We start from the raw sequence: 24,434 nt of genomic DNA, 5'->3' as shown, positions 1-24,434 counted from the left end.
CACGCCTTTAATCCCAGCACTTGGGAGGCAGAGGCAGGTGGATCTCTGTGAGTGTAGCCAGCCTGGTCTACAAAGTGAGTCCAGGGCAGTCAAGGCTACACAGAGAGACCCTGTCTCAAAAACAAAAACAAAACAAAGAAAACCCTTCCCCCTCTGTCCCCCCAAAAAAGCTTATCTTTATTTGTTCTGAGCTCTGGGCTGGCTGGTTAACTCAACTCAGCTGTTCTGGCTCAAACTCTTCTCCCAGCTGATTTATTTTTCTGGCTTCTCTCTCTCTGCCCAGAATTGTTCTGCTTGGCCTCAAACTAACTCAACAATCTGCTGTAATCCTTGGCTTCTTCTCATTTTCTGGATTGTTCAGTCTTCACCTGTGTTCTCTCTCTGCAACCCATCGCTATTTGTCTCTCTTTTCTTTTACATCTGTCCAAGCAGATCATGCAAGTTTATAAGGACTAAATGTTTTTTGTGTACTGAGCACACTTCTTGCTGACAACTGGACTGGCATCCAGTTTGGCATGTTTAAAATTCCTTTTCTGGTCACCTCCTCCCTCTTTTGACCCCCACAAACTGCACATTGTGTTGGGGAGAGGGATTTTTCCCCAGCTTTCTTCTCACACAGCACTTAACAGATCAGTGCAATTTGTAGGAAAAAGAGGTAGAGGATAGTGTAAATAAATTTGTAAACTTTGGACAAATTTAAAAACCACGACTCTTCAAGGTTACTGTTAACTGGTCACTGGTATGAGATGGAACAAGTTCCTATTTATTCCTATGTGAAACATTTACAGGTAAGCGGGCACCACTGCCTCTAACATGTGGCGGTGAATTTCAGAGGATATGAAATGTGTTCAGTGAAGACTGAAGGTCTATGAGTGGGGCATGGGGTCGTGCCCTTACCATTTTCAGCTTTGGAGCTTTCTTTACCTCGACCCAAGCTCTTCTCCCTTCTCTCTCTGCTGAGTCTCCTCATATAGCTTAGCTTAGCCTCCAATTTGAGATCCTCCTGTGTCAGTCTGTCAAGTGCTAGGATTAGGATTTATAGGCATTTGTCATGACTGTATTGGGTTTTTATATTTGGTACATAAGGGAACAGAGAATTAGAACAGGGTTTTCTTATTCTGTGTCTCTGGTTGACTGAAAACACAGGACAAAAATGAGGCATGCTTTCTGTGACATTACACTTCAGGGGGAAGGTAGACCTCAGCAGTCTGTAACAAACCTTCCTTTATCTGGGCTCAATACCCAGCTTCCCTTAAATATTAGATGACAGAAAACAGTTGCCCAGCACTCCCAGACTTGGAGCATCTTTGGAAATGGGTATAGTTAAAGTGAACTTTATTTAAGGGCTTTAGGGGGAAGGGACAAAGAATGAATTATAGGGGCTGGAGAGATGGCTCAGAGGTTAAGGGCACTGACTGCTCCTCCAGAGGTCCTGAGTTCAATTCCCAGCAACCACATGATGGCTCACAACAATCTATGCCTTCTGGCCTGCAGGTGTAGATGCAGACAGAGCACTGTATACATAATAATAAATATCTTAAAAAAAAAAAAAAAAGCCGGGCATGGTGGCACATGCCTTTAATCCCAGCACTTGGGAGGCAGAGGCACGTGGGTTCAAGACCAGCCTGGTCTACAAAGTGAGTCCAGGACAGCCAAGGCTACACAGAGAGACCCTGTCTCAAAAAACTAAAAACAAAACAAAATAAAGTGAGTCCAGGACAGCCAAGGCTATACAGAGAAACCCTGTCTCGAAAAACCAAAAAGAAAAGAGTGAATGATAGCTAGGGTTGGAGGTGGTGCATTCCATTCATACTAGCACTGAAGAGGCAGAAAAGGGGATCTCTAACAGTTACAGGGCAGCCTGGTCTACGTATTGAGTTGTAGGCCAGTGGGGTCACATAAGGCAGTGAGGGCAACAGCACGCAGGTTCCCAGGCCCCTGTGGTTCTGAGCACGCAGGTCCCCAGGCCTGTGTCCCAAGTGTTTTTAGCTGCTGAACCATCTCACTAGCCCTTTAAAATATTTTTGTTTAGATTTTTTTATGAATCTTTTACATGCACATATGTATGTGTACTTTGTGTGTTTGGTGCCCACGGAGGTCAGACGGGGGTCAGAGCCCCGAGAACAGGAGCTATGGATGGTTGTGAGATAGATGCTGGGAGCTGAACTAAGGTCTTCTGCAAGGACAGCTCTTAACTGAGAGCCTAGCCTTTTAATTAATAATATGTATGAATTAAAGCAAACTAATTATTTGTGTGATTGAGAGAGAGATGTCTGTCAACGTGTGTGTGTGTGTGTGTGTGTGTGTGTGTGTGTGTGTGTGTGGACACAGGTGTAGAATCAAGAGGACAACTTTGTGAAATCAGTTCTCTCATTACATCTTTACATGGGTTCTGGGGAGTCAGAGTTAGGTTGCCAGGCTTGTGCTGTTTGATGGTTAGTTTTAGTTGTCAAGGTGACAAAATCCATAGTCACCTGGATAGAGAATCTCAATGGGGCATTGTCTAGAGAAGGTGGGCATGTGGGCATGTCTGTGGGTGAGGTTATCTTGATTGTGTTGAGGTTGAAAGACCTGCCCACTATGGGTGGCACCATTCCCTAGATATAGTCCTGAACTGTGTGCCAGTGGATAAAGTGAACTGAGCCAGGCGTGTAGCATGCACTGTGGTTCTCCTCTTCCCTGGGGCCTGATGGCCACCAGCCCACCAAGGCAGGAGGAGCAGAAGACGAGATGGAGGACCTGGACGGCCATAATCACGAAGGAGATCAAACATTCTGGGAACCACTTCAGGAGCTAGTTCAACTTTACTCAGGGAGAACAAAGGCTATGTAGCCCTCGGGGAGTGTCGGGAGGGGTGCAGGTGTGTGTGTGTGCAGGGACTTCCAGGATAGGCATTCATAATTGGTTAGAACCAGGCAAATGCTTGCTCTGCATTTGGCAGCACGCTCCTATCATATGAGTGGGAACACAGCACCTAATTATCCTACAGACGCGGGGAGGGGAGAGCTAGCAGGGAGCTGTGTCAAGAGCCATATATCAAATGTGGTTAGGGGCATCTATGTCTAAAGACACTCTCCAGCCGGGCAGTGGTGGCGCACACCTTTAATCCCAGCACTCGGGAGGCAAAGGCAGGTGGATCGCTGTGAGTTAGAGGCCAGCCTGGTCTACAAAGTGAGTCCAGGGCAGCCAAGGCTACACAGAGAGACCCTGTCTCAAAAGACAAAATACAAACAAACAAAAGATACTCTCCAGATGGAGGCAGGGAGAGAGCTGAGGCCCTGCTGGGGAGAGGGAGTCCTGCAACTAATGCCAAACTCACAATGGCTATCCAGACCAGGACGACTGCAACCTCGAACAGCAGGGCCCTTCCAATATCTCCTTCTGTTTTATTTTGTATTTATTTTATTTTTATTTCTCTGTGTTGCCCTGGCTGTCCTGGACTCGCTTTGTAGACCAGGCTAGCCTTGAACTTACAAAGATCCGAGGGCCTCTGCCTCCTGAGTACTGGGATTAAAGGCGTGTGCCAGCACACCTCGCCTGTTTTATTTATTTTATTTCGTTAAAGATTTATTTATTTACTTATTTTATATCGTGTTTTGCCTGCATGTACACCTGTAAGTCAGAGGAGGGCACCAGATCTCATTATAGATAGTTGTGAGCCACCACGTGGTTGCTGAGAATTGAACTCAGAACTTTTGGAAGAGCCGCTAGTGCTCTCAACATCTGAGCCATCTCTTCATCACCCTGCTTTTTTTGGGGGGGAGGGTTTTTGTTTGTTTTGTTTTTGGTTCCTCAAGACAGGGTTTCTCTGTGTAGCCTTGGCTGTCCTGGACTCACTTTGTAGACCAGGTTGGCCTTGAACTCACAGAGATCCACCTGTTTCTGCCTCCTGAGTGCTGGGATTAAAGGCATGCACCACCATGCCCAGCCCTATTTTATTTTTTAATGTGGAAGTGTCATCATGAATTTTAAGAATTCTACCATTGCTGGGCTTGGTGGCTGGGTTCAAGGCCAACCTGGTCTACAAATCGAGTCCAGAGCAGAGAGACCCTGTCTCAAAAAAAACAAAAGAAAAAAAGAAAGAAAGGAAGGAGGAAGGAAGAAACAAAGAAAGAAAGAAAGAAAGAAAGAAAGAAAAGAAATCTATCATCTATTTCAAAGGGATCTAGGGTCTGATAAAGTACCATGGCCTGATGGATAGGGATTCTAGCAGTGGTGGTAATCTGTCTCCAGAGGAACTGTATGAGACAAGAAATAATAAGTATCAAAACAAGACAATTAGAGCCTAGTTAGGGGTAGAAGGAAGGAAAACAGGGGGTTTTGAACCAACATCATTGCTCAGTGGGTTGAAATCTCAGGAGTAAGTATGTACAGACTTTTTTGAGGGCATTAATATTGGTTTCAAAAACATGATACATTTACATAAAAGTAACATGCCTTCCCCAATATCATGTAAGTCCCCGCAATCAGCAGTTATTAAGTTTAGTGTTCTTTTGTTTTGGAGCATAACCCAGCAGGAGAGTTCATCTGTCACTGGAGAAATTCTAGGGCTGTCAAATGTGGATGTCATTGCCTGGCCGAACTTGTTTCAGAAGTCTCCAGTCAGGTGTGTCTGGACAATGGCAGCTGTCGTGGTCCAGGCAGACCCAAGGGGATGGCAGCTGTCGTGGTCCAGGCAGACCCAAGGGGATGGCAGCTGTCGTGGTCCAGGCAGACCCAAGGGGATGGCAGCTGTCGTGGTCCAGGCAGACCCAAGGGGATGGCAGCTGTCGTGGTCCAGGCAGACCCAAGGGGAAGGCAGCTGTCGTGGTCCAGGCAGACCCAAGGGGATGGCAGCTGTCGTGGTCCCGGCAGACCCAAGGGGATGGCAGCTGTCGTGGTCCAGGCAGACCCAAGGGGATGGCAGCTGTCGTGGTCCAGGCAGACCCAAGGGGATGGTAGCTGTCGTGTTCCAGGCAGACCCAAGGGGATGGCAGCTGTCGTGTTCCAGGCAGACCCAAGGGGATGGCAGCTGTCGTGTTCCAGGCAGACCCAAGGGGATGGCAGCTGTCGTGGTCCAGGCAGACCCAAGGGGATGGCAGCTGTCGTGGTCCAGGCAGACCCAAGGGGATGGCAGCTGTCGTGGTCCCGGCAGACCCAAGGGGATGGCAGCTGTCGTGGTCCAGGCAGACCCAAGGGGATGGCAGCTGTCGTGGTCCAGGCAGACCCAAGGGGATGGCAGCTGTCGTGGCCCAGGCAGACCCAAGGGGATGGCAGGTCCAGGGAGGGGTATCTTCTCTCTTGTCTCTGTCTGGTTTGTGCAGTCTCCTCTTCCTCATAGAGCTAGACCTGTGACGTAATCACAAGGGAGCAGAGATCCCTGGCAGGCAGTGTGTCTAAGAAAGAAGGTAATTCACAAGTTAATCTGGTGACAGTTGGATTGGCAGCACATCAGGGGTCCGTTAGTTTAGACCCAGAAGAGAGTTAGAGGGGTAGGGTGGACATCTGGGTGAAAAGGGGAGTGTCTGGCGGGTGAGAACTGGTGAGCTCAGAATGACTATCTTGACTGGGAGGACTGCAACCTCAAACAGCCGGGTCCTTCCAACAGCATGCCTGTAATCCCAGCACTAGCACTCTGGAGGCAGAGGCAGGCCGATCTCTGTGAATTCCAGGCCAGCCTGATCTACAAAGGGAGTCTAGGACAGCCAAGGCTACACAGAGAAAACCTGTCTTTAAAAAAAACCAAAAAAGAAAAAAGAAAAAAAAAAACACCACAACGAAACACACCATCCATTAAAATACTTCCTATAGGGCACTGACTATTCTTCCAGAGGTCCTCAGTTCAATTCCCAGCAACCGCATGGTGGCTCCAACCACCTATAATGAGATCTGGTGCCCTCTTCTGGCCTGCAGGTGTACATGCAGACACAACACTGTATGTATATATATATATATACATGTATATATAATATATTAAATCTATCTATATATAATATAACATATATGTAATATATAATATATATTATATAATATATCTGTGTAATATATAATATATTATATATAATGTATATTAAATATATATATAATATATATAAAATCTTTTAAAATAAATAAAAAATTCATGGAAGCAAGTGAGGTAGCACAGAGGGTGGAAGCACTTGCCATACAAGCTTGGAGACCTGAATTTGGTCCCCAGAACCACAGTAGAAGGAGAGAGTTTCGTCTCAGTAGCTAAGCTCTGACTTTCACACACACACACACTATGGCCTGTGCCATCTGTTTCCACACACTTCATATGCACATACATACATACATAATTAAATCAGGAAAACTACAAAATAACAGGTAGATCCTGGGCGCTTGCTGGCCAACCAGTCTAAACTAAACAGCGAGCACTAAGAGACCCTGCTTCAGAACAGGGCAGAGGGCTGCAGAGCTGGCCCAGTGGTAAGAGCACTTGCTGCTTTTGCAGAGGACCGGGTCAGACTCCCAGCATCCACATGGTGGCTCAGAACCACGTGTGACTCCACTTCCAGGAGATCAGTGCCCTCTTCTGAGTGCCAGGCACACATGCAGGCAAAACACTCGTAAATAAAACCATATTTTTAAAAGGGGGTTGGAGTGACGCTGGGTGTAGTGGCACTTGCCTATAATCCCCGGACTTGCAGATCTCTATGAGTTCGAGGCCAGCCTAGTCTACAAAGTGAATCCAGCACAGCCAAGGCTATACAGAGAAACTCTATCTTGAGAATCAAAAGAGGCACATATGATATGAACTCATTATGTGTGTTCTCTGCTGGTGGAGAAAGCGGCATGGGCATGATGTGCAGGGAGCTGTTGTGAACCCTGACCTCCTGAGTTCAGTCCCTGAGACTCACAGGGTGGAAGGAGAGACCTGACCCCGACATGTGGGCAGTGGAGAATGCGCGCGCGCGCGCGCACACACACACACACACACACACACACACACACACACGTGCACACACACACACACACACGCACACGCACACACACACGTGCACGCGCCCGTGCACGCACACGCACACACACACAGGCTTAATTTATTTTTAAAGAGGCATATGTTTGTTTTGTTTTTGTTTGTTTGTTTGACACAGGGTATCTCCATGTAACCCTGACTGTCCTGGAGCTGGCTATATAGAGCAGGTTGGCCTCAAACACTGTCTCAAAAGGGGGAAAAAAAAAAAAGAGCTGGGTGTGGTGGTGCACTCCTTTAATCCCAGCACTTTGGAGGCAGAGGCAGGTGGATTGCTGTGAGTTTGAGGCCAGCCTGGTCTACAAAGTGAGTCCAGGACAGTCAGGGCTACACAGAGAAACCCTGTCTCGAAAAAAAACAAAAGAAAAAAAAGTTAATTTTTAAAATGTGGCTGGAGAGATGATGGTTCAGTGGTTAAGAGCACTTAGTGCTCTTACGGAGGACCTGAGTTTGAGTCTCAGCACCCACCCTGGGTGGCTCCTAACTGCCTATAGCTCCAGCTCCAGGAGATCTGGCCTCTGGCTGCTCAGGTTCCAGCACTTCAGACAGATACCCACACACCGACATATACACATGCACATAGGTAAAAACAAATTTTTTTTTTTTGAGACAGGGTTTCTCTGTGTAGCCTTGGCTGTCCTAAACTCGCTTTGTAGACCAGGTTATCCTTGAACTCACAGCGATCCGCCTGCCATTGCCTACCGAGTGATGGGATTTGAGGCGTGTGCTAACACGCCTGGCCAAAAACAATACATTTTAAAAAGGAAAGCTATACTATGTGTGATCTATGTACTGTATATTACAATATATAATTATACACATATATGTAACACATAGGAAGTGGGCCACTCAGGAATTAAGATGACTGTGGGGGTCGCAGACCCCAGTTCTCTACTAACCCTTTCTCTCCCCAGGCTGCACATGACCCCAAACAGCCAGCCCTGACGCAGCCCAGGCCGAGCAAGAGTCCCCTGCTCCCCGGTGTGCCTGCTCTTTGTCCCTCTGTTCTATTTAGACCCAGGACTAATATTTACCTTGTACACAGTAGATGGGGGAGGAGAAGGAGCAAGCCCAGAGCTGCTGGGTAGAACTGGGAGCTTCAGGAGGCTGGCCTGATGCAGGCAGGATGGGACGGAAGGGGCTGTGTCAGCCAGAGCCTGTTCTGGGCCAGGAGATGGAAGAAGACAGCTAGAGGCCACAAGGCCCCACTCCCCACTCCTCCAACCCCTCGCACCCCCCACCCCACCCCCATCTTGCTCCTTCCAGGCAGCCTCTGTTCACAGAACCCCACAGCACCCTCAGAGAAGAAAGCAGAGCCACCCTGGCTAAGAGCTAGTGAGGGAGCTTTTGCTTGGCCACACCCTCCCCTAGCCCTGTGTCTAGTGCTGATCAGTAGACACTGTGCTCCTTGCTCTCTCCATTGATAATGTCCCTGAGTCCTCAACACAAAGGGTTCTGCCCACTGCACAGATGAGAAAAGCGCGGTGCATGGACACGGAGAGTTTTGGCTCCATCCGTGTTGGTGGGGATTACAAGGAGCCTCCAGAAGGGCTCATTGATCCGCATTCAGCCAAGAAGAAATGGTGAGAGGGGTTGGATGAGGGTCTTTTCTAAATGATTTTCTCCCTGGTTTCCAGGAGACCCTGTCGTCCTCTTGGGTGGTGGTGGTGGGGTGGACCGTAGGACTATCCACCCATTTGTCCCCAAGGCCCTGACCCGCTGACCTCTCTCTCCTTTGCCACTGATTTCTTCACGTTGGTTCAACATTAACCAAGAGAGAGTCAGGACAATCCCTCAGATCCCAGGAGCTGACACACTATGTTGCACGTCCGAGGCCTGGGCCTACCTGGCTTTCTGGCTTTAACTGCCCTGGTTAGCCTGGGACACAGCCAGCATGGTAAGGGGCACTTGGAGACCTGCCTGGGCAGGATAGAGGATGTGGGAAAGGCCTGAGGGATGGGGAGAACACAGGGATAGTCCCCAGGGGGACCTCAAACCAGAGAGTCCAGCTTAGAAGGGTCAGGTATATGGGGGCAGGAAGGAGGGTGCTTCTTTTCTCTTCCAGAAATGGGGGGTAGGCTGGGGCAACCAACGAAAGGTGGGCAACTCAGAAACTGTGTCCAGTGGCGTTCTAGCTACTTCCTCACCCTCTACTTGCTTTCTTGTAAGCTAGTAGGGCAAACCATTATCCTACCCCTAAAAGGCTGAGATGGCCAGGCTTCCCCTTCCCATGCTCTTCCCCCAAACTGCAGTGTTCCTGGCCCCTCAGCAAGCACTGTCACTGCTCCAACGAGTCCGGAGAGCCAACAGTGGCTTCTTTGAGGAGATGCAAAAGGGCAACCTGGAGCGTGAGTGCATGGAAGAGCCGTGTTATTATGAGGAGGCCTTCGAAGCCCTGGAGTCTAAAAGTGACACGGTGAGCCCCGCAACACTGGAAGCTTGGAGGAGGGGCAGGTAGGCAAGGAATTGGCCTGGGCTGGCTCAGCGGAGGAAGCCTGGATCCACAGATGACACAAGCAGCCAACATGCTTGCTTCCCGTCCCCCACCTCCCCAACCCCCGTTCAGACTTTCACTCCCAATCAGACTCCTGTCTCCTTGTGCTGCAAGAAGGGACCCAAAATCTACTTTGGGGGACTGTGGGCCTGGCCTGTCACAGTGAGGCTCGTGACAGCCAGCTAGACTGGGGCTGACTGGGTTGCCTGGTGATTGCTTAAACATTTCTGTCATTTCTTTGTTCCCTTGTGGTGTGCCCACTGGCCCTGGCCCTGGGGTGCTGTTGTGGTCCCTTTCCTTTCTTGCGGAGCTCCCCTTCTCCTGTCCACTCCCTTCTGGAGGGAACCCCATGTAGTCATGTGTGCCGAGGGACTCTCTCTTTACATAAGCTCTCCTTGTGGAAGATAAACTGGGTGACTAAAGCTGCACTGAAGCGGTCAGGGTGTGCCTACTAACAGTAGAACTGCACCCTGCCAGAGCCTCACTTCCTGCTCTTGCTTTGCAGGATGTGTTTTGGGCCAAGTATACAGGTGAGTGGCCAATAAGGCATGCCCCCCAGAAGGGAGGCTGGGGGACTCCAACTAAGGAATTTCCTCTCCTGTAGAACACACCCACTCTCTCCCCTCCCTCCATCCCATCTGTCTGTTGCCCCTGCTTCCATGGCCTCATCACCTGTTCCCATCCTGTCTCCACAGCAACAACAAAGGTATTTCTGCTTTTTTTTTTTTTTCCTTTTCAGTTTGTAATTCAGTGAGGACACCCCGAGAGACATTCATGGACTGTCTGGAAGGTGGGGAGTGGGCTCTTTGTCGTGGGTGGGGGTGGGGGGGGGAAGCCTGGGAGAAAAGGAGCATTACTACGTGGTCAGGAGCCATGGTTCAAGTGGGCATGTCCGGTGCCTGGTGTTGCCTCTTTGTCCATGGTCAAGGATGTCTTTGCATGTGGCTTTGTGTCTGGCCAGACTGTCGGTGGTATGGAGGAATGAGTGGACCTTTGTCCAGTCCCTGCCAGAGCTCTGTCTTGTCAATTCATTCTCCAAACCTTTCTGTTTTGTTTTTGAGACAGGGACTCCTGTAGCTCAGGGTAGTTTTGAACTTGCTAGGTGCTGGGGATGACCCTGAGCTCCTGATCCGCCTACTTCTGCCTCCCTGGGGCTGGGATTCCAGGCATGTGCACCATGGCTGCTTACATTCTCCACAACTTCCAATGATTCCCCACTCAGGCTCTTGGATGGGAAAACTTTGCACATCTGGCCTTGACTTCCTCCTCTAAACCCCGACAAGCTGGTCAGAGTCAGTAAGCATGTCACGATGTCTCAGTCCTTGCCTACTTTGTTATTTTCACATGGAGGATTCTCCAGTGAAAACGCTGTCCTCCAGGGACTTTTCTGAGCCTTCAGGGAGCGGCTTCCTCCACAGGACTCTGTATCTTTAGTCTTACATAGGTTCCATTATTACAGGGAACTCAAATGTCAGAGTTTCTTTCCTTCCTTCCCTGAGCCGGGGTCTCATGTAGCCTAGGCTGGCTTTGAACTCCTGATCCTCCACGCTCCCACCCAAAACTGAGTGCTGGAACCACATACTTGCACCACCATGCTCAGCTCATAGTTTCACTTCTTTCAATATTTGTTTATTTTTTTAAGATAGTGAATTTGCTTTTAAAGACTAGGTTTTTGTTGTTGTTTTTTTGTTTTTTATTATTATTATTTTTTATTAATTTATTCTTGTTACATCTCAATGTTATCCCATCCCTTGTATCCTCCCATTCCTCCCCCCCCCCCCATTTTCCCATTATTCCCCTCCCCTATGACTGTTTCTGAGGGGGATTACCTCCCCCTGTATATTCTCATAGGGTATCAAGTCTCTTCTTGGCAACCTGCTGTCCTTCCTCTGAGTCCACCAGGTCTCCCCCTCCAGGGGACATGGTCAAATGTGAGGCACCAGAGTACGTGAGAAAGTGATATCACACTCTCCACTCAACTGTGGAGAATATTCTGACCATTGGCTAGATCTGGGTAGGGGTTTAAAGTTTACCTCCTGTATTGTCCTTGGCTGGTGCCTTAGTTTGAGCGGGACCCCTGGGCCCAAATCTGTCTATCATATTGTTCTACTTGTAGGTTTCTAGGACCCTCTGTATCCTTTTATTTTGCTATTCTCCCATGCGTCTCTCATTTAGAGTCCCAATAGGATGCCCTCCCCTCTGTCCCAGTTTCCTGGTAAGTGAAGGCTTTCGTGGGACATGCCCCTTGGGCTAGTATGCAGATATAACTGAGTATATACCATTTGATTCTTTCTGCTTCTGGGTTAACTCACTCATTATGATCATTTCTAGCTCAATCCATTTATCCACAAATTTTGGGAATTCCTTGTTTTTAATAGCTGAGTAGTATTTCATAGTGTATATGTACCACAGTTTCTTTATCCACTCTTCTACTGAGGGACACTTAGGCTGTTTCCATGTTCTGGCTATTATGAATAAGGCTGCTATGAACATGGTTGAGCAAATTTTCTTGTTGTGTGCTGGAGCATCTTCTGGGTATATTCCAAGGAGTGGAATATCTGGGTCTTGAGGAAGCCCTATTCCCATTTTTCTGAGATAGCACCAGAGAGATTTCCAAAGTGGCTGTACTAGTTTGCATTCCCACCAGCAATGAAGGAGTGTTCCTCTCTCCCCACATCCTCGCCAGCATGTGGTGTCACTTGAATTTTTTATCTTAGCCATTCTGATGGGTGTAAGATGGAATCTCAGAGTTGTTTTGATTTGCATTTCCCTGATGACTAAGGAGGTTGAGCATTTCTTTAAGTGTTTCTCAGCCATTTGATACTCCTCTGTTGAGAATTCTGTTTTTAAAGACTAGTTTTTTTTTTTTTCTTTTTCTTTTTTCTTCTTGGTTTTTGAGATAGGGTTTCTGTGTGTAGTAACCCTGGGTATTCTGGAACTCTCTTTGTAGACCAAGCTGGCCTGGAATTCACAGAGCTCTACCTGCCTCTGCCTCCTGAATGCTGGGATTAAAGGTGTGTGTCACCACTTCTAGACTTGTCTTTTTATTTTATATGTATGGGTGTTTGCCTGCATGCACATCTGGATACTATTATGTGTCTGAAACTTGCAGAGGCCAGAAGAAGGTATTCGATCCTCTGAAACTGACCCCTACTGGCTGCCATGTAGGTGCTAGGAATCAAACTCTGGTTCTCTGGAAGAGCAGCCAGTCTCTTAACTGATGAGACATCTCTCCAGCCTTTGTACTTTCTTTCTTTTTATTTATTTGTTTGTTTGCTTGTTTATTTTGGTTTTTCAAGACAGGGTCTCTCTGTATAGCCTTGGCTGTCCTGGACTTGCTTTGTAGACCAGGCTGGCCTCGAACTCACAGGGATCCACCTACCTCTGCCTCTCGAGTGCTGGGATTAAACGTGTGTGCTACCACGCTGGCTCTTTTTATTTTATTTTTTAAGATTTATTTATTTGTTTTATGTATAGGAGTGCTCTGTTTTCATGCCTGCCAGAAGAAAGAATAAGATCTCATTACAGATAGTTGTGACCTCTGGAAGAGCAGACAGTGCTCTTAACTGCTGAGCCATCTCTCCAGCCCCCTTTCTTCTTTTTCTTTCTTTCTTTTTCTTTTAGTTTTTGAAACAAGGTTTCTCTGTGTAGCCCTGGCTGTCTTGGACTCCTTTTGTAGACCAGGCTGGCCTCAAACTCTCAGAGATCCACCTGCCTCTGCCTCTCCAGTGCTAGGATTTCATTACTTACTCAAATGATATTGTACTAAGCCTTTGGTGTGTGCCAGGCATTGTGTTGGCGCCAGGTGCGGGGGAATCTCTCTTTGTAGTCAGGGTCTAAATGCAGATAGAGTGGCCTTGAATCCTCCATCTGTCACTTCTGTTCCCTGAGGGACAGAGGGTTATAGAGAAGTGCCACCAAACAGGTGCTGGGAATTTTAAAGGCACAAAATAGTTGTGGGAGCTGGGTGTGGTAGGACATGCCTTTAATCCCAGCACTCCGGAGGCAGAGGCAGGAGGATCACTGTGAGTTTGAGGCCAGCCTGGTCTACAAAACAAGTCTAGGACAGTCAAGGCGACACAGAAAAACCCTGTCTTGAAAAACAAACAAACAAACAAACAAAGGTGTGGGTTTTAAGGAACTCACAATCTCAGGATAACAGAAATACCACATATTAAAGGTATTCCTGGAAATGCCAGAAGAGAGCAGAAAGGGCAGTTGGCTGTGGGCAGAATCAGAGATGGCTTCCCAGAAGTGCTGTTTACCTGGCCTCGTGGGACGAGCAGATGAGCAAACCTGAGAGAAGCCAAGCATGGAAACCGTGCAAAGGCCCTAAAATAACAACGGCCAGGGCTGGATTAGAACTGTGCCTGCCATCTGGTTGTCACATGGCTGTTGTGGAGTGCACAAAACTTCTGCAAAGGAGTGAAAGGCGTTCCCGGTTATGGATGGTGGACCATAGAGAGCCTGGGGTGGGTGGGCAGACAAAATGTTAATAGGAAATTGGAGAAAGTCCTCAGGGTCTGATGCAGACTTGGGTGTGTGTCTCTGTAGGTCGCTGTGCTATGGATCGGGGTAAGAACTACCATGGGACTGTGAATGTCACTTATACCGGTATCGAGTGCCAGCTGTGGCGGAGCCCCTACCCACACAAGCCTGAGTGAGTGGCAAGCAGGCCTGTCTCCCAGCGTGCAGGAGGGGAAGCAAAGGCACACTCTGGGAGTCACAGGTCCCCTGAGCACCCTTCTGTTCCAGGATCAACATCACCACTGATCCCGGGGCTAACCTGCAGGAGAACTTCTGCCGGAATCCAGATGACAGCACCAAGGGACCCTGGTGCTACACCACAGACCCCACTGTGCGCAGACAAGAATGCAGTGTCCCTGTCTGTGGTGAGCTGGGGCTAAGAAGGCCAAGGCCCAGGGCTCTTCATAAGGCCTGACGACCCTAAATGGCCATCACAATGGTGGCCACCTTCAGAGCAAGGGGGAGAAGTTACAAACAGAAAGGGCCCTTTGGCCAGGCCACTTGGGAGACCGGGGCAGGCTGCCTGTCTCCTTCTTTGCTTCCTCCCAGCCTTGGCTCCTCATGCTTTGGCTGTGGCTCCTTTCAAGCAACTTTTTGTGTCCTGTTAAGGTGCTTTCCTCCAGGAAGTCCTTCCAGATCACTTTAGTCACATGCCTTTTCCAAACACCACAGAGGAAGCATATAAGGCTCTGCCCTGGGTGATTGTTGTATTTAGTTGCCAGGGCTCTAGTCACAATAATGCTGCAGAGCAAACACCCATATCTGAGGGGCATGCCACAGCAAGCATTTCTTTCTTACCCCACTGGGGCAGGGCTAGGATGCTCTCAGCCCTACTCAGCGTTGTCTGAGTCTGGGGTGGGGAGACAGTGTTCCACCCCTAAATGCTGGGCCTGCCTGGATAGGTATATTATGAATGATGGGTCTGGTGGAACCTGATTCCTTAAGGAAGTTCTTCCATCCATGAGGACAGGAGAGCTGCAGAGCAATGAGCAGAAGCAATGCTTGAAGGCCTACATGCAGAGTGCTGGGCAGTCCTTCCTGGGCTCCATTGGCAGAACAAGCCACATGACCAAGGCCAAAGTCAGTCAAGAAGTGAGATACAGTCTGCTATAAAACCAGAGTAAAAGGATGAAGTCAGAGCGATGACTTCATATCACGGGCTAGGGGTGTGGGTTAGTGGCAGAGAGTTGGGCTAGGATGCACAAGGCCCTAGGTTCAACACCCTCCCCAGAAAAAAAAAAAAAAAAGTTTGGCAGAGCAGACCTATGAGCATAACTATAGCTGCTGGAGATGGTAGGAGGACAGATGGAGAAAAAGTTCAAGCCCTTCAAGGCCTAGCTCGGAGACATCAACAGTTAAGAGTGTTTGCTTCTCCTGCAGGGGACCAGAGCTCAGTTCCCAGCACCCATGTGGCTCCCAGCTTCCGGGGATCCAACACTCTCTTTGGCAAACACACACACACACACACACACACACACACACACACACACACACACACACACACACACACAGGACAGAGACAGAGGAATAAAAAACAAAAAACAAAATAAATCCTTGTTTTAAAGTTCGAGGCCAGCCTAGACAACTTAGTGAGACCCTGTCTCAAAATAAAAAGAAAAACGAGGGCTGAGGGCTGTAACTAAATGATAGCGAATGCCCCTTCCCTAGCTGCTGGGTTAGTGCCCTGTTCTTTGCAGCTATGCTCCACCCCAGACAGGCTTAAAGCAAATCACCAATCAATCATCTTAGAAAAACAGCTACCTAGACTGTACCGTCTATCCGCATTTGTGGCAAATACATTGCAGACTTGCTGAAATTGACCTGTCCACACACATCCCTAGTAGATCCACCAGGCCTTCTGTTCTGTCCAATTAAAACGTGAAACCCAAGCCAGGTGTGGTGCATACCTGTGAGTACAGCACTCAGGAGGCAGAGGCAGGCAGATCTCTGAGTTCGAGGCTAGCCTGGTCTACAGACTTAGTTCCAGGATAGCCAAGGCCACACAGGGAAACCCTGTCTCGAAAAAACAACACACACACACACGCACACACACACACACACACACACACACACACACAAAGTTTTATACAAATTGACTCCAGGCAGTCACTACCAATAGATTGCAGATATCCTAGGACCCCTGGAGGCTCTGCCTGCTTTCCCTATGTGACTTATGCACCAAACACCTGTGCTGTGTGTGTGCTTTTACTTTCTCTTCTCAACTATCGGGGAAGACAGGCAGGTGCGGACAGTTTGAAAGGAGCTTGCTGAGGCTGGGGGTGTTTAAGCTGCCTGAAGTCACACAGGTGAAATCCACCAGGACTTGGGATTCAAGTCGTCCTTGGGTCGGCCTGCTATCCCAGCTTCGCTTTCTGTACCCCTCCCCACCAGGCCAAGATGGCCGTACCACTGTGGAGATGATTCCTCGCTCTGGAGGTACCAGGGGCACCCAGGCACCTCCACCGGAGCAGTGCATCTCTGAGCGTGGCCGGCTGTACCAGGGGAACTTGGCTGTGACAACACTTGGGTCCCCCTGCCTGGCCTGGAACAGCACGTCAGCCAGGGCCCTGAGCAAGTTCCAGGACTTGGATCCAGAGGTGAAACTCGTGGAAAACTTCTGCCGCAACCCAGATGGGGATGAGGAGGGCGTGTGGTGCTACGTGGCGGGACAACCTGGCGACTTTGAGTACTGCAGCCTCAGCTACTGTGGTGAGCAGGAGAGGCTGGGAGGGCCAGGGGCCAAGGACAAGTGGGTTCCTTACAGCCTTACAGAAACCTAGCTAGGGGTAGGTCCTATTCTCGTTTCATAGCTGAGTAACGGAGGCCCTGAGAGGTGTTGGCTGGTCACTGAGGTGTGCCTAGGCTCTCAACCTCCGAGTCAAACGCCCTCCGAGGCCCGCGGGGTCTTGAGAAGGTCTCTGGTCCCAGCCACTGCCGGCTCTCTACAGACGAGGCGCTGGGAGAGGAGAGCCCGGAGAGCCCGGAGAGCCCGGAGAGCCAGGCTGGGGAATCCATCAGAGGGCGCACCACCGACGCAGAGTACCACACCTTCTTCGATGAGAAGACCTTCGGTTTGGGGGAAGCAGGTGAGGCACCCGCGTGTCCATGGGGCACAGGGCTGAAAGCCAGGATGGGCCCCTCACCGTCGGCCTTGCTTTGCAGACTGTGGCCTGCGGCCTTTGTTCGAGAAGAAGTCGCTGGAAGACAAAACGGAAAAGAAGCTTCTTGAGTCTTACATAGAGGAGTGCATCGTGGATGGTTGGGACGCTGAGAAGGGTAGCGCCCCCTGGTGCGTCCTGGACTGATCTGCAGGCCCATGGAAGGCCTGTCCCACCCACAGGCGCTGCAGGACCTGGCACTCACAAGCCACAGATGACACTAGCGTCCTCTAATTATTTCTGGAGCACCCTCAGCCCATTGGCTTTACCACGTCCCCCAGTTGGTGGTGGAGCTGAGGCCCAGGCACATTGCACAGTCAAGACTTGTATCTAATTCTTCCTACGCCACAGCTGTGCTAAACTATGTAAAGGGTACATTGGAAGAGCTCTGATCCCCCAGGGCAGCCCTGTCCCTCACCTATCTGTCTGTCTGTCTGTCTGTCTGTCTGTCTGTCTGTCTGTCCGTCTGTCTATCGCCTCCATCCTATCCCAGTACTCTTTGTTTTGTTGTTGTTTTCTTTGTTTTTTGAGACAGGGTTTCTCTGTGTAGCCTTGGCTGCCCTGGACTGGTAGTAGACCAGGCTGGCCTTGAACTCACAGCGATCGGCCTGCCTCTGGCCTCTGCCTCCCGGTGTGCTACTGCAACCAGCTCTAGCCCACTACTCTGTTAACCTAGGCTTTCACCTCCAACTTCCAGGGCTCCTGATCAACCAGGACTCCCCTCCTCCTGCTCTTTTTCTTTCTTTCTTTTTTTTTTTTTTTTCTTTCTTTCTTTCTTTCTTCTTTTTTTTAGTTTTTTTAGTTTTTTGAGACAGAGTTTCTCTGTGTAGCCTTGACTGTCCTGGGCTTGCTATGTAGACTATGCTGACCTCGAACTCACAGCGATCTGCCTGCCTCTGCCTCCCAAGCTGGGATTAAAGGTGTGCACCACCACAGTCATACCAGGGCCCAGTCCTTTGTTGTTGTTTTGTTTTGTTTTGTTTTTCCAAGGCAACGTCTCTCTGTGTAGCCTTGGCTGTCCTGACTCGTTTTGTAGCCCAGGCTGGCCTCGAACTCACAGAGATCCGTCTGCCTCTGCCTCCCGAGTGCTGGGATTAAAGGCATGCGCCACCAGGCCCAGCTCAGGGCCCAGATATTAACGCACTCTATTTCCTCTATTAGGCAGGTGATGCTTTTCCGGAAGACTCCCCAAGAGCTGTTGTGTGGGGCCAGCCTTATCAGTGACCGATGGGTTCTCACTGCTGCCCACTGCATTCTGTACCCACCCTGGGACAAGAACTTTACTGAGAATGACCTCCTGGTGCGCATTGGCAAGCATTCCCGAACCAGGTATGAGCTAGTGGCTCATGGTCACTGGCTGGGTTCTGAGTACCCATTAGGGGCTCTGGTGGCTCTGGGGCACATGGCATGTGGCTGTACTTCTCACAGGGCATGACCTCTTGACATCCCCACTGGAAAAGCCCATTTGGCCATGCCCTGTCCCACTCCAGACACCAGAACAAGGTCCAGATGAGAGTCTCTTTAAATTGTGATTATTTGAACAGAACGAGTGGCTCTGTGCCCAACTGTGTCGCTAGCCGATGTGACTCAGAAGCCCTAGGTGGCTGTGGGACTGGGAGCAAGCTGCCAGAGTGTGGCGGTTCAGAGGTCATCCTGCCTCCCAGACTGTGGGGGCAGACTGTGACCTTGCTCTGTGAGCTGAGTGTTCTCCTGGGTGGATGTTAAGCTCTTGCTTTCTCTTTTGGGGTCTGCACAGGTATGAGGCCAACATCGAAAAGATCTCCATGCTGGAAAAGATCTTCATCCACCCCAGATACAACTGGCGGGAGAACCTGGACCGAGACATCGCTCTGCTAAAGCTCAAGAAGCCTGTGACCTTCAGTGACTACATTCACCCTGTGTGCCTGCCGGATAAGCAGACAGCATCCAGGTCAGCACCAGGGCCACAGCTGTGATTTGGCTCTGGACCCTGGGGCCTGGCACGTACCTGCTTCCACGGTGTGAATGCAAGAGTCCTTTTCTGTGACACTTTGTTAAATCTTGGGCTCCTAGGTGCTGTCGGGGACAATTCTCACCAGGTCCCTCTCTTTCCCTAAAGCTTGCTCCAGGCTGGGCATAAAGGGCGGGTGACAGGCTGGGGCAACCTCCGGGAGCCGTGGACAACCAGCATCAGCGAGATACAGCCCAGCGTCCTGCAGGCGGTAAACCTGCCCATTGTAGAGTGGCCTGTGTGCAAAGCCTCTACCCAGATACGCATTTCTGACAACATGTTCTGTGCTGGTAAGGCTTTGTGTCTTGGGCCATGGGAACAGCTGGGGGTGGGGGGAGGGGCGCTTGCCAGGCCTGGGATGTGGTCTGAGCAAGGCACACCTGGGCACTTACAAGGCAGGTGACTCCAGGCAAATGGCTGAAGCTTTTGGGGGTGAAAGGAAAAGTTTCTGCAAGCTGGGAGTGGTGGCGCATGCCTTTAATACCAGCACTTGGGAGCAGAGGCGGGAGGATCTCTGCAAGTTCGAGACCAGCTTTGTCTACAAAGCAAGTCCAGGACAGCCAAGACTACACAGAGAAGCCCTGTCTAGAAAGAGGCCTGAGGTGAGACAGACAGAGAGAAAGAGAGAGATAGAGATAGAGAGTGTGTGTGTGTGTGTGTGTACACGTGTGTGGCCTGTGGCCATTAATTTCTGGTCCTGGGTAGGGAAAGGGCATTCATTTAGTCACTCAGCACATATTTCTTGAGTGCCTACTCTGTCTTGTCCAAGACAGCGTTTGAGGGTACACCACAGGGACCCAAACAGGTTGTCCTGAGGAAGCTGCCTTTCTAGAAAGGGCATGCCAACAGACATGTAGAGACCAATTCATTCATTCATTCATTCATTCTTTTTTCTTTTTGGTTTTTTGAGACAGGGTTTCGCTATTACACAGAGCTCTGATGGTCTTGAACTCACTTTGGAGACCAGGCTGGCCTTGAACACACAGAGATCTGACTGCCTCTGCCTCCCAAGTGCTGAGATTAAAGGTGTGTGTGCCACCAAGCCCGGCGAGCACCAGTTCTTGATTGCAGAGTAAGGGAGACTGGAAGGGATAGGTCAACGAAATACAGTGGCCAGAGGGGCTGGGGAAGGGCTTTCTCAAGCAGGCGACGGTTAAACAGAGTCTGGAAGGAGGGAATGAGAGAGTCAGAGATAGAGGGAGAAAGGGAGGCTGTGAGCCTGGTTTTGGGGACAGATGCAGGTGCAAGGGTCCTGAGGTGGCTGAGTGCTTGGTAGGTGTGAGGCCTGTGTGGCTGGAGTGCAGTAAACCCAGCCATCCCACAGGGGATGAGGTAAGAGAAGAGCGCCAGGTAGAGTGGAGTACAGCTGTAACCTCAGCCAAGAGGATCCTAACATGCTCAAAGCTCATTTGGGCTCCAGTTAGACCTTGTTTCAAAAAAAACAAGCAAACAGCCGGGCAGTGGTTGTGCACGCCTTTAATCTGTGTGAGTTCGAGGCCAGCCTGGTCTACAACACTAGTCTAGGACAGCCAGGGCTACACAGAGAAACCCTGTCTTGAAAAACCAAAAACCAAGCAAGCAAGCAACGAAAAACCCAAGCAAACAGTTGGGCAGTGGTTCACATTTTCAGTCCTAGCACTGTGGACAAGCTACACAGAGACAGCCAGAGCTACATAGAGACCCTGTCTCAAAGAAAATTCAAGCAAACAAATAAGAACGTATTGGTATGTTTGTTGGGATTGTATTTTGTCCATAAAACATTGATGTTGACTATAATCCCATTCAAACCAAGAACCAAAATATTCACTTTAGTGTTGTGAGAAGTTTTCCCATCTCCTCAGGTCTACTTTGGTGTTTTCCTAGAATGCTGGGATATAGTCTGTGATCTGCGTGTTCTGTGACACTTTATATTATTTGTGTTTCATCTCATACTCTTTTAGAGTTAAGAAGTAGTTTTCCGGTTGCACACAACACACAACACACACACACACACACACACACACACACACACACACACACAAAGGCCAAGAATTTGACTTGTTAAATATTATTTTTCTGTCCTGTAACATTAATTTTTACCTTTATCTTTTATATTTGTGTGTGTGTGCAAAGGAGAAAGAGGGGAAAAAAAAGAGAAAGGGAGGGGATATGTATGTTTTAGTGTAGCTTAGGCTGACCCACTATTTAAGATTTTGGATTTAGTGTCTTCTTTTTTTCTATCCTCTTTCTTTCTTTTTTCCTTTTTTGTTTGTTTTTTGAGACAGGGTTTGTCTGTGTAGCCTTGGCTGTCCTGGACTCCCTTTGTAGACCAGACTGGCCTTGAACTCAGTGATCCACCTGCCTCTGCCTCCTGAGTGTTGGGATTAAACATGTGGGTCACCTGGCTGGAGTTTGTTTTCACTAACTCATTATTTTATAATTATTGTGTTTTATTTGCCAGGCTATCATTTTCCCTGTGTTATCATTGCTTTAAGAAATTTTATGTATTTAGGAGAGTTTGCATTACATTTGGGCTTAAAGTTTTTCTTTTTCTTATTTTGGTTTTTCTAGAGATAGGGTTTCTCTGAGTAGCCATGGCTGTCCTGGACTCACTTTGCAGACCAGGCTGGCTTCAAACTCACAGTGATCTGCCTGCCTCTGCCTCCTAAATTTTGAGATTACAGGCACATGCCAGTCCCGACTCCCTAATGAGACTATACTTTTTCAAGATGCCAATTCCTTCCTTCCTTCCTTCCCTTTCCTCCACTAAGTAGCTTTTTTCCCTCCTTGAGACAGGGTCGCATGTAACCCAGGCTAGCCTGGAGTTCACTATGTGGTTGATAACCTTCAACTGCTGATGCTTCTGGGTCTCCCAACCCTACCCACCCAGTGCTGGGATCACAGTGTACCATCATGCACAGTTTATTCAGTTTATGGGGTACTGGAGATCCAAATGGCTTCATACATGCTAGCCAAGCACTCTGCCACACTGTTTAGGACAGGCTGGCCTTGAATTTGTAATACTTCCACCTCAGCCTCCTGGTTATAGGTGGGCATAACCACACTCAACCATTTTAACCTCCTTGTAACACCTCCCCCATTGTTCTGTTAATTTATTTTTGTTTTTTTGTTTTTGTTTTGTTTTTTGTTTTTTGCTTTATCGAGATAGGATTTCTCTGTGTAACCTTGATTGTCTTGGACTCTTCTAGAGACCAGGCTAGCCTCTAACTCACAGACATCCTCTTGCCTCTGCCTCCCAAGCGTTGGGACTACAGGTGTGTGCCACCACCACCCGCCTGGTTTGTTAATTTATATTTGGTCTTTTGAGGAAGTTTCATGTATCCCAGGCAAGCCTCAAACTCAGCATGCAACTGAGGATAATTTTAAAAGAATCCTCCTGTCTCCAACTTTTTATTTATATTATTAGTAATTTATTTATTTATTGGTTTTTCCAGATAGGGTTTCTCTGTGTAGCCTTTGCTGTCCTGGACTTACTTATGGACCAGGCTGGCCTGGAACTAACAGCGACTTACCTGCCTCTGCCTTCTGAGTACTGGGATTAAAGTCATGCGCCACCACACCCGGCCTCTCTCCAACTTTTTAACTGTTGATTTTTATAAGCCATCTGACTTTTAAAAATTTGCTTTTAACTTTTAGGTTTGTGAGTCAAGCTTTTTTCCATATGCATAGGCTTGTTTGAGGGTATTTCAGATAGTTTTGTCCTTGACTGAGATAGGTGTCTTACTAAGGTCTTCTATTTTTTTATGGTGTCCTTCTGTGCGTCTGGTTAGTTTCATGTGTCTGAGTCTACTGAGCCTCCTTGCATCTATTGAAGGATGTGTCCACCCTCACCCTGTGTGTATTTTAGATTACATATGAAATTTAGTAGACTAAATTGAGGTTTGGGTGTTCCTGTAGTCTTGTTTGAAGGTGTGGTTTAGGGTACAGGCTAGGGCTGTGACTTGGCCAGAGTGGAATGGTGAGAAGTGGCTGGAGCGGAAGCACCTTGTCAGGTAAAGTCAACAAGTCTGCTAAGGGATCAGGTACATGAGGTGAGGCAATGAGGTCAAGATGACCAGATGGGGTCCCCGTGGGTGTGCCCTAAGGATGTGACTCCTGAACTCTGCTGTTTTTTCCTCAAGGTTTCAAGGTGAATGACACCAATAGAGGAGATGCTTGTGAAGGTGACAGTGGGGGACCTTTTGTCATGAAAGTAAGCTTCTCTAAAGGCCAGGGGCAAGGGAAGGTTGGGGGCCACAAACAGCTGCTTGGACCTCACTATTGGAAACCCCACTTTTCTTCCTCAGAACTTTAATAATAACCGCTGGTATCAAATGGGCATTGCCTCATGGGGTGAAGGCTGTGATCGGTATGGAAAATATGGCTTCTACACACACGTGTTCCGCCTGAAAAAATGGATACAGAAAGTCATTGATCGATTTGGCTAGATGGATTTTGTGTGTGTGTGGGGGGGGGGCGGGTAACCACAATATGGGATCATTGTAAAATCACAGAAACCAGTCAAAATATTTTTGTGGTTTGTTTCTGTGCTCAATAAAAGTGACTGCGGTAAGCCTCAGTGTGCCCAGTGCTGTTGATGGACACCTCTCTGGACTGGGCTCCAGAAGAGGCAGTAATGCTGCTGGAAGACAGGACTGCCAACACTCCAGTCTCCAGCACAGGCCAGCTGAGACGGGAGGCAGCAGTTGACTTTGTGAGCATTTAAAATGTTTCATAGTCTAACCTTGATGCATTATTTCATTTAATTCTCACAAAAGATAGCTGTGGCTTCTCATAGGAGGGAGGGAGGTGAAAAAATAGATTTGGAGAAGTAACTTGTCCCAAGTTACACATCTAGGATTCGCAGCAGTGGGGCTGAGATGGCTGAGGAGGTAAAGCACTTGCAGTGCAGTCCAGATGGCTTTTGAGTCTGGATATCTAGAGCCTACCATGCAAAAGCTGGACATGGAGCTGGGTGTGGTGGTGCACACCTGTAAGCCGAGCACTCGGAAGGCAGAGGCAGGGGATCTTTGTGAGTTCGAGGTCAGCCTGGTTCATAATTGAGTCCAGTACGGCCAAGGCTACACAGAGAAAACCCTGTCTGGCTCGAAAAACAAAAACTGAAAGCTGGGTGTGAAACCATGTGACAGCGGTAGCGGCAACAGCAATCCCAGCACTCAGGAGACAGAGGCAGGTGGATGTCTGAATTCAAGGCCAGCCTGGGCCAGGACAGCCAAGGCTAAACAGAGAAGAACCCGGTCTTGAAAAACAAAAAAACAAAAAAGTTCTCACAGGCATGCCCATCTGCTTGAG

At 48.8% G+C, this 24,434-nt stretch overlaps 1 protein-coding gene across 1 annotated transcript; it reads left to right on the top strand.

Annotated features, from left to right (window-relative positions):
- The first annotated feature begins 8,723 nt into the window (after positions 1-8,723).
- On the top strand, positions 8,724-23,590 carry LOC127187888 (prothrombin-like). The gene is made up of 14 exons (XM_051144127.1): positions 8,724-8,870; positions 9,220-9,389; positions 9,973-9,997; positions 10,207-10,257; positions 14,022-14,127; positions 14,223-14,359; positions 16,386-16,703; positions 16,943-17,080; positions 17,157-17,283; positions 18,314-18,481; positions 18,909-19,082; positions 19,251-19,432; positions 23,264-23,334; positions 23,429-23,590. Exons 1-14 carry the CDS (start codon positions 8,792-8,794, stop codon positions 23,567-23,569), a joined length of 1,887 nt encoding a protein of 628 aa, XP_051000084.1. The 5' UTR covers positions 8,724-8,791; the 3' UTR covers positions 23,570-23,590.
- Positions 23,591-24,434: the final 844 nt, after the last annotated feature.

Source organism: Acomys russatus, chromosome 4 (assembly GCF_903995435.1).
Source record: "Acomys russatus chromosome 4, mAcoRus1.1, whole genome shotgun sequence".
Taxonomy (NCBI): Eukaryota; Metazoa; Chordata; class Mammalia; order Rodentia; family Muridae; genus Acomys; species Acomys russatus.
This window is presented reverse-complemented; position numbering and strand designations above follow the sequence as displayed.

Bases quoted from the DNA above. Each gene is read 5' to 3' on its own strand.
- LOC127187888 (XM_051144127.1), top strand. From the start codon at position 8,792: ATGTTGCACGTCCGAGGCCTGGGCCTACCTGGCTTTCTGGCTTTAACT. The intron at 9,390-9,972 runs GTGAGCCCCGCA...CTTGCTTTGCAG, and splicing joins TGGAGTCTAAAAGTGACACG to GATGTGTTTTGGGCCAAGTA. The intron at 19,433-23,263 runs GTAAGGCTTTGT...TTTTTCCTCAAG, and splicing joins TGACAACATGTTCTGTGCTG to GTTTCAAGGTGAATGACACC.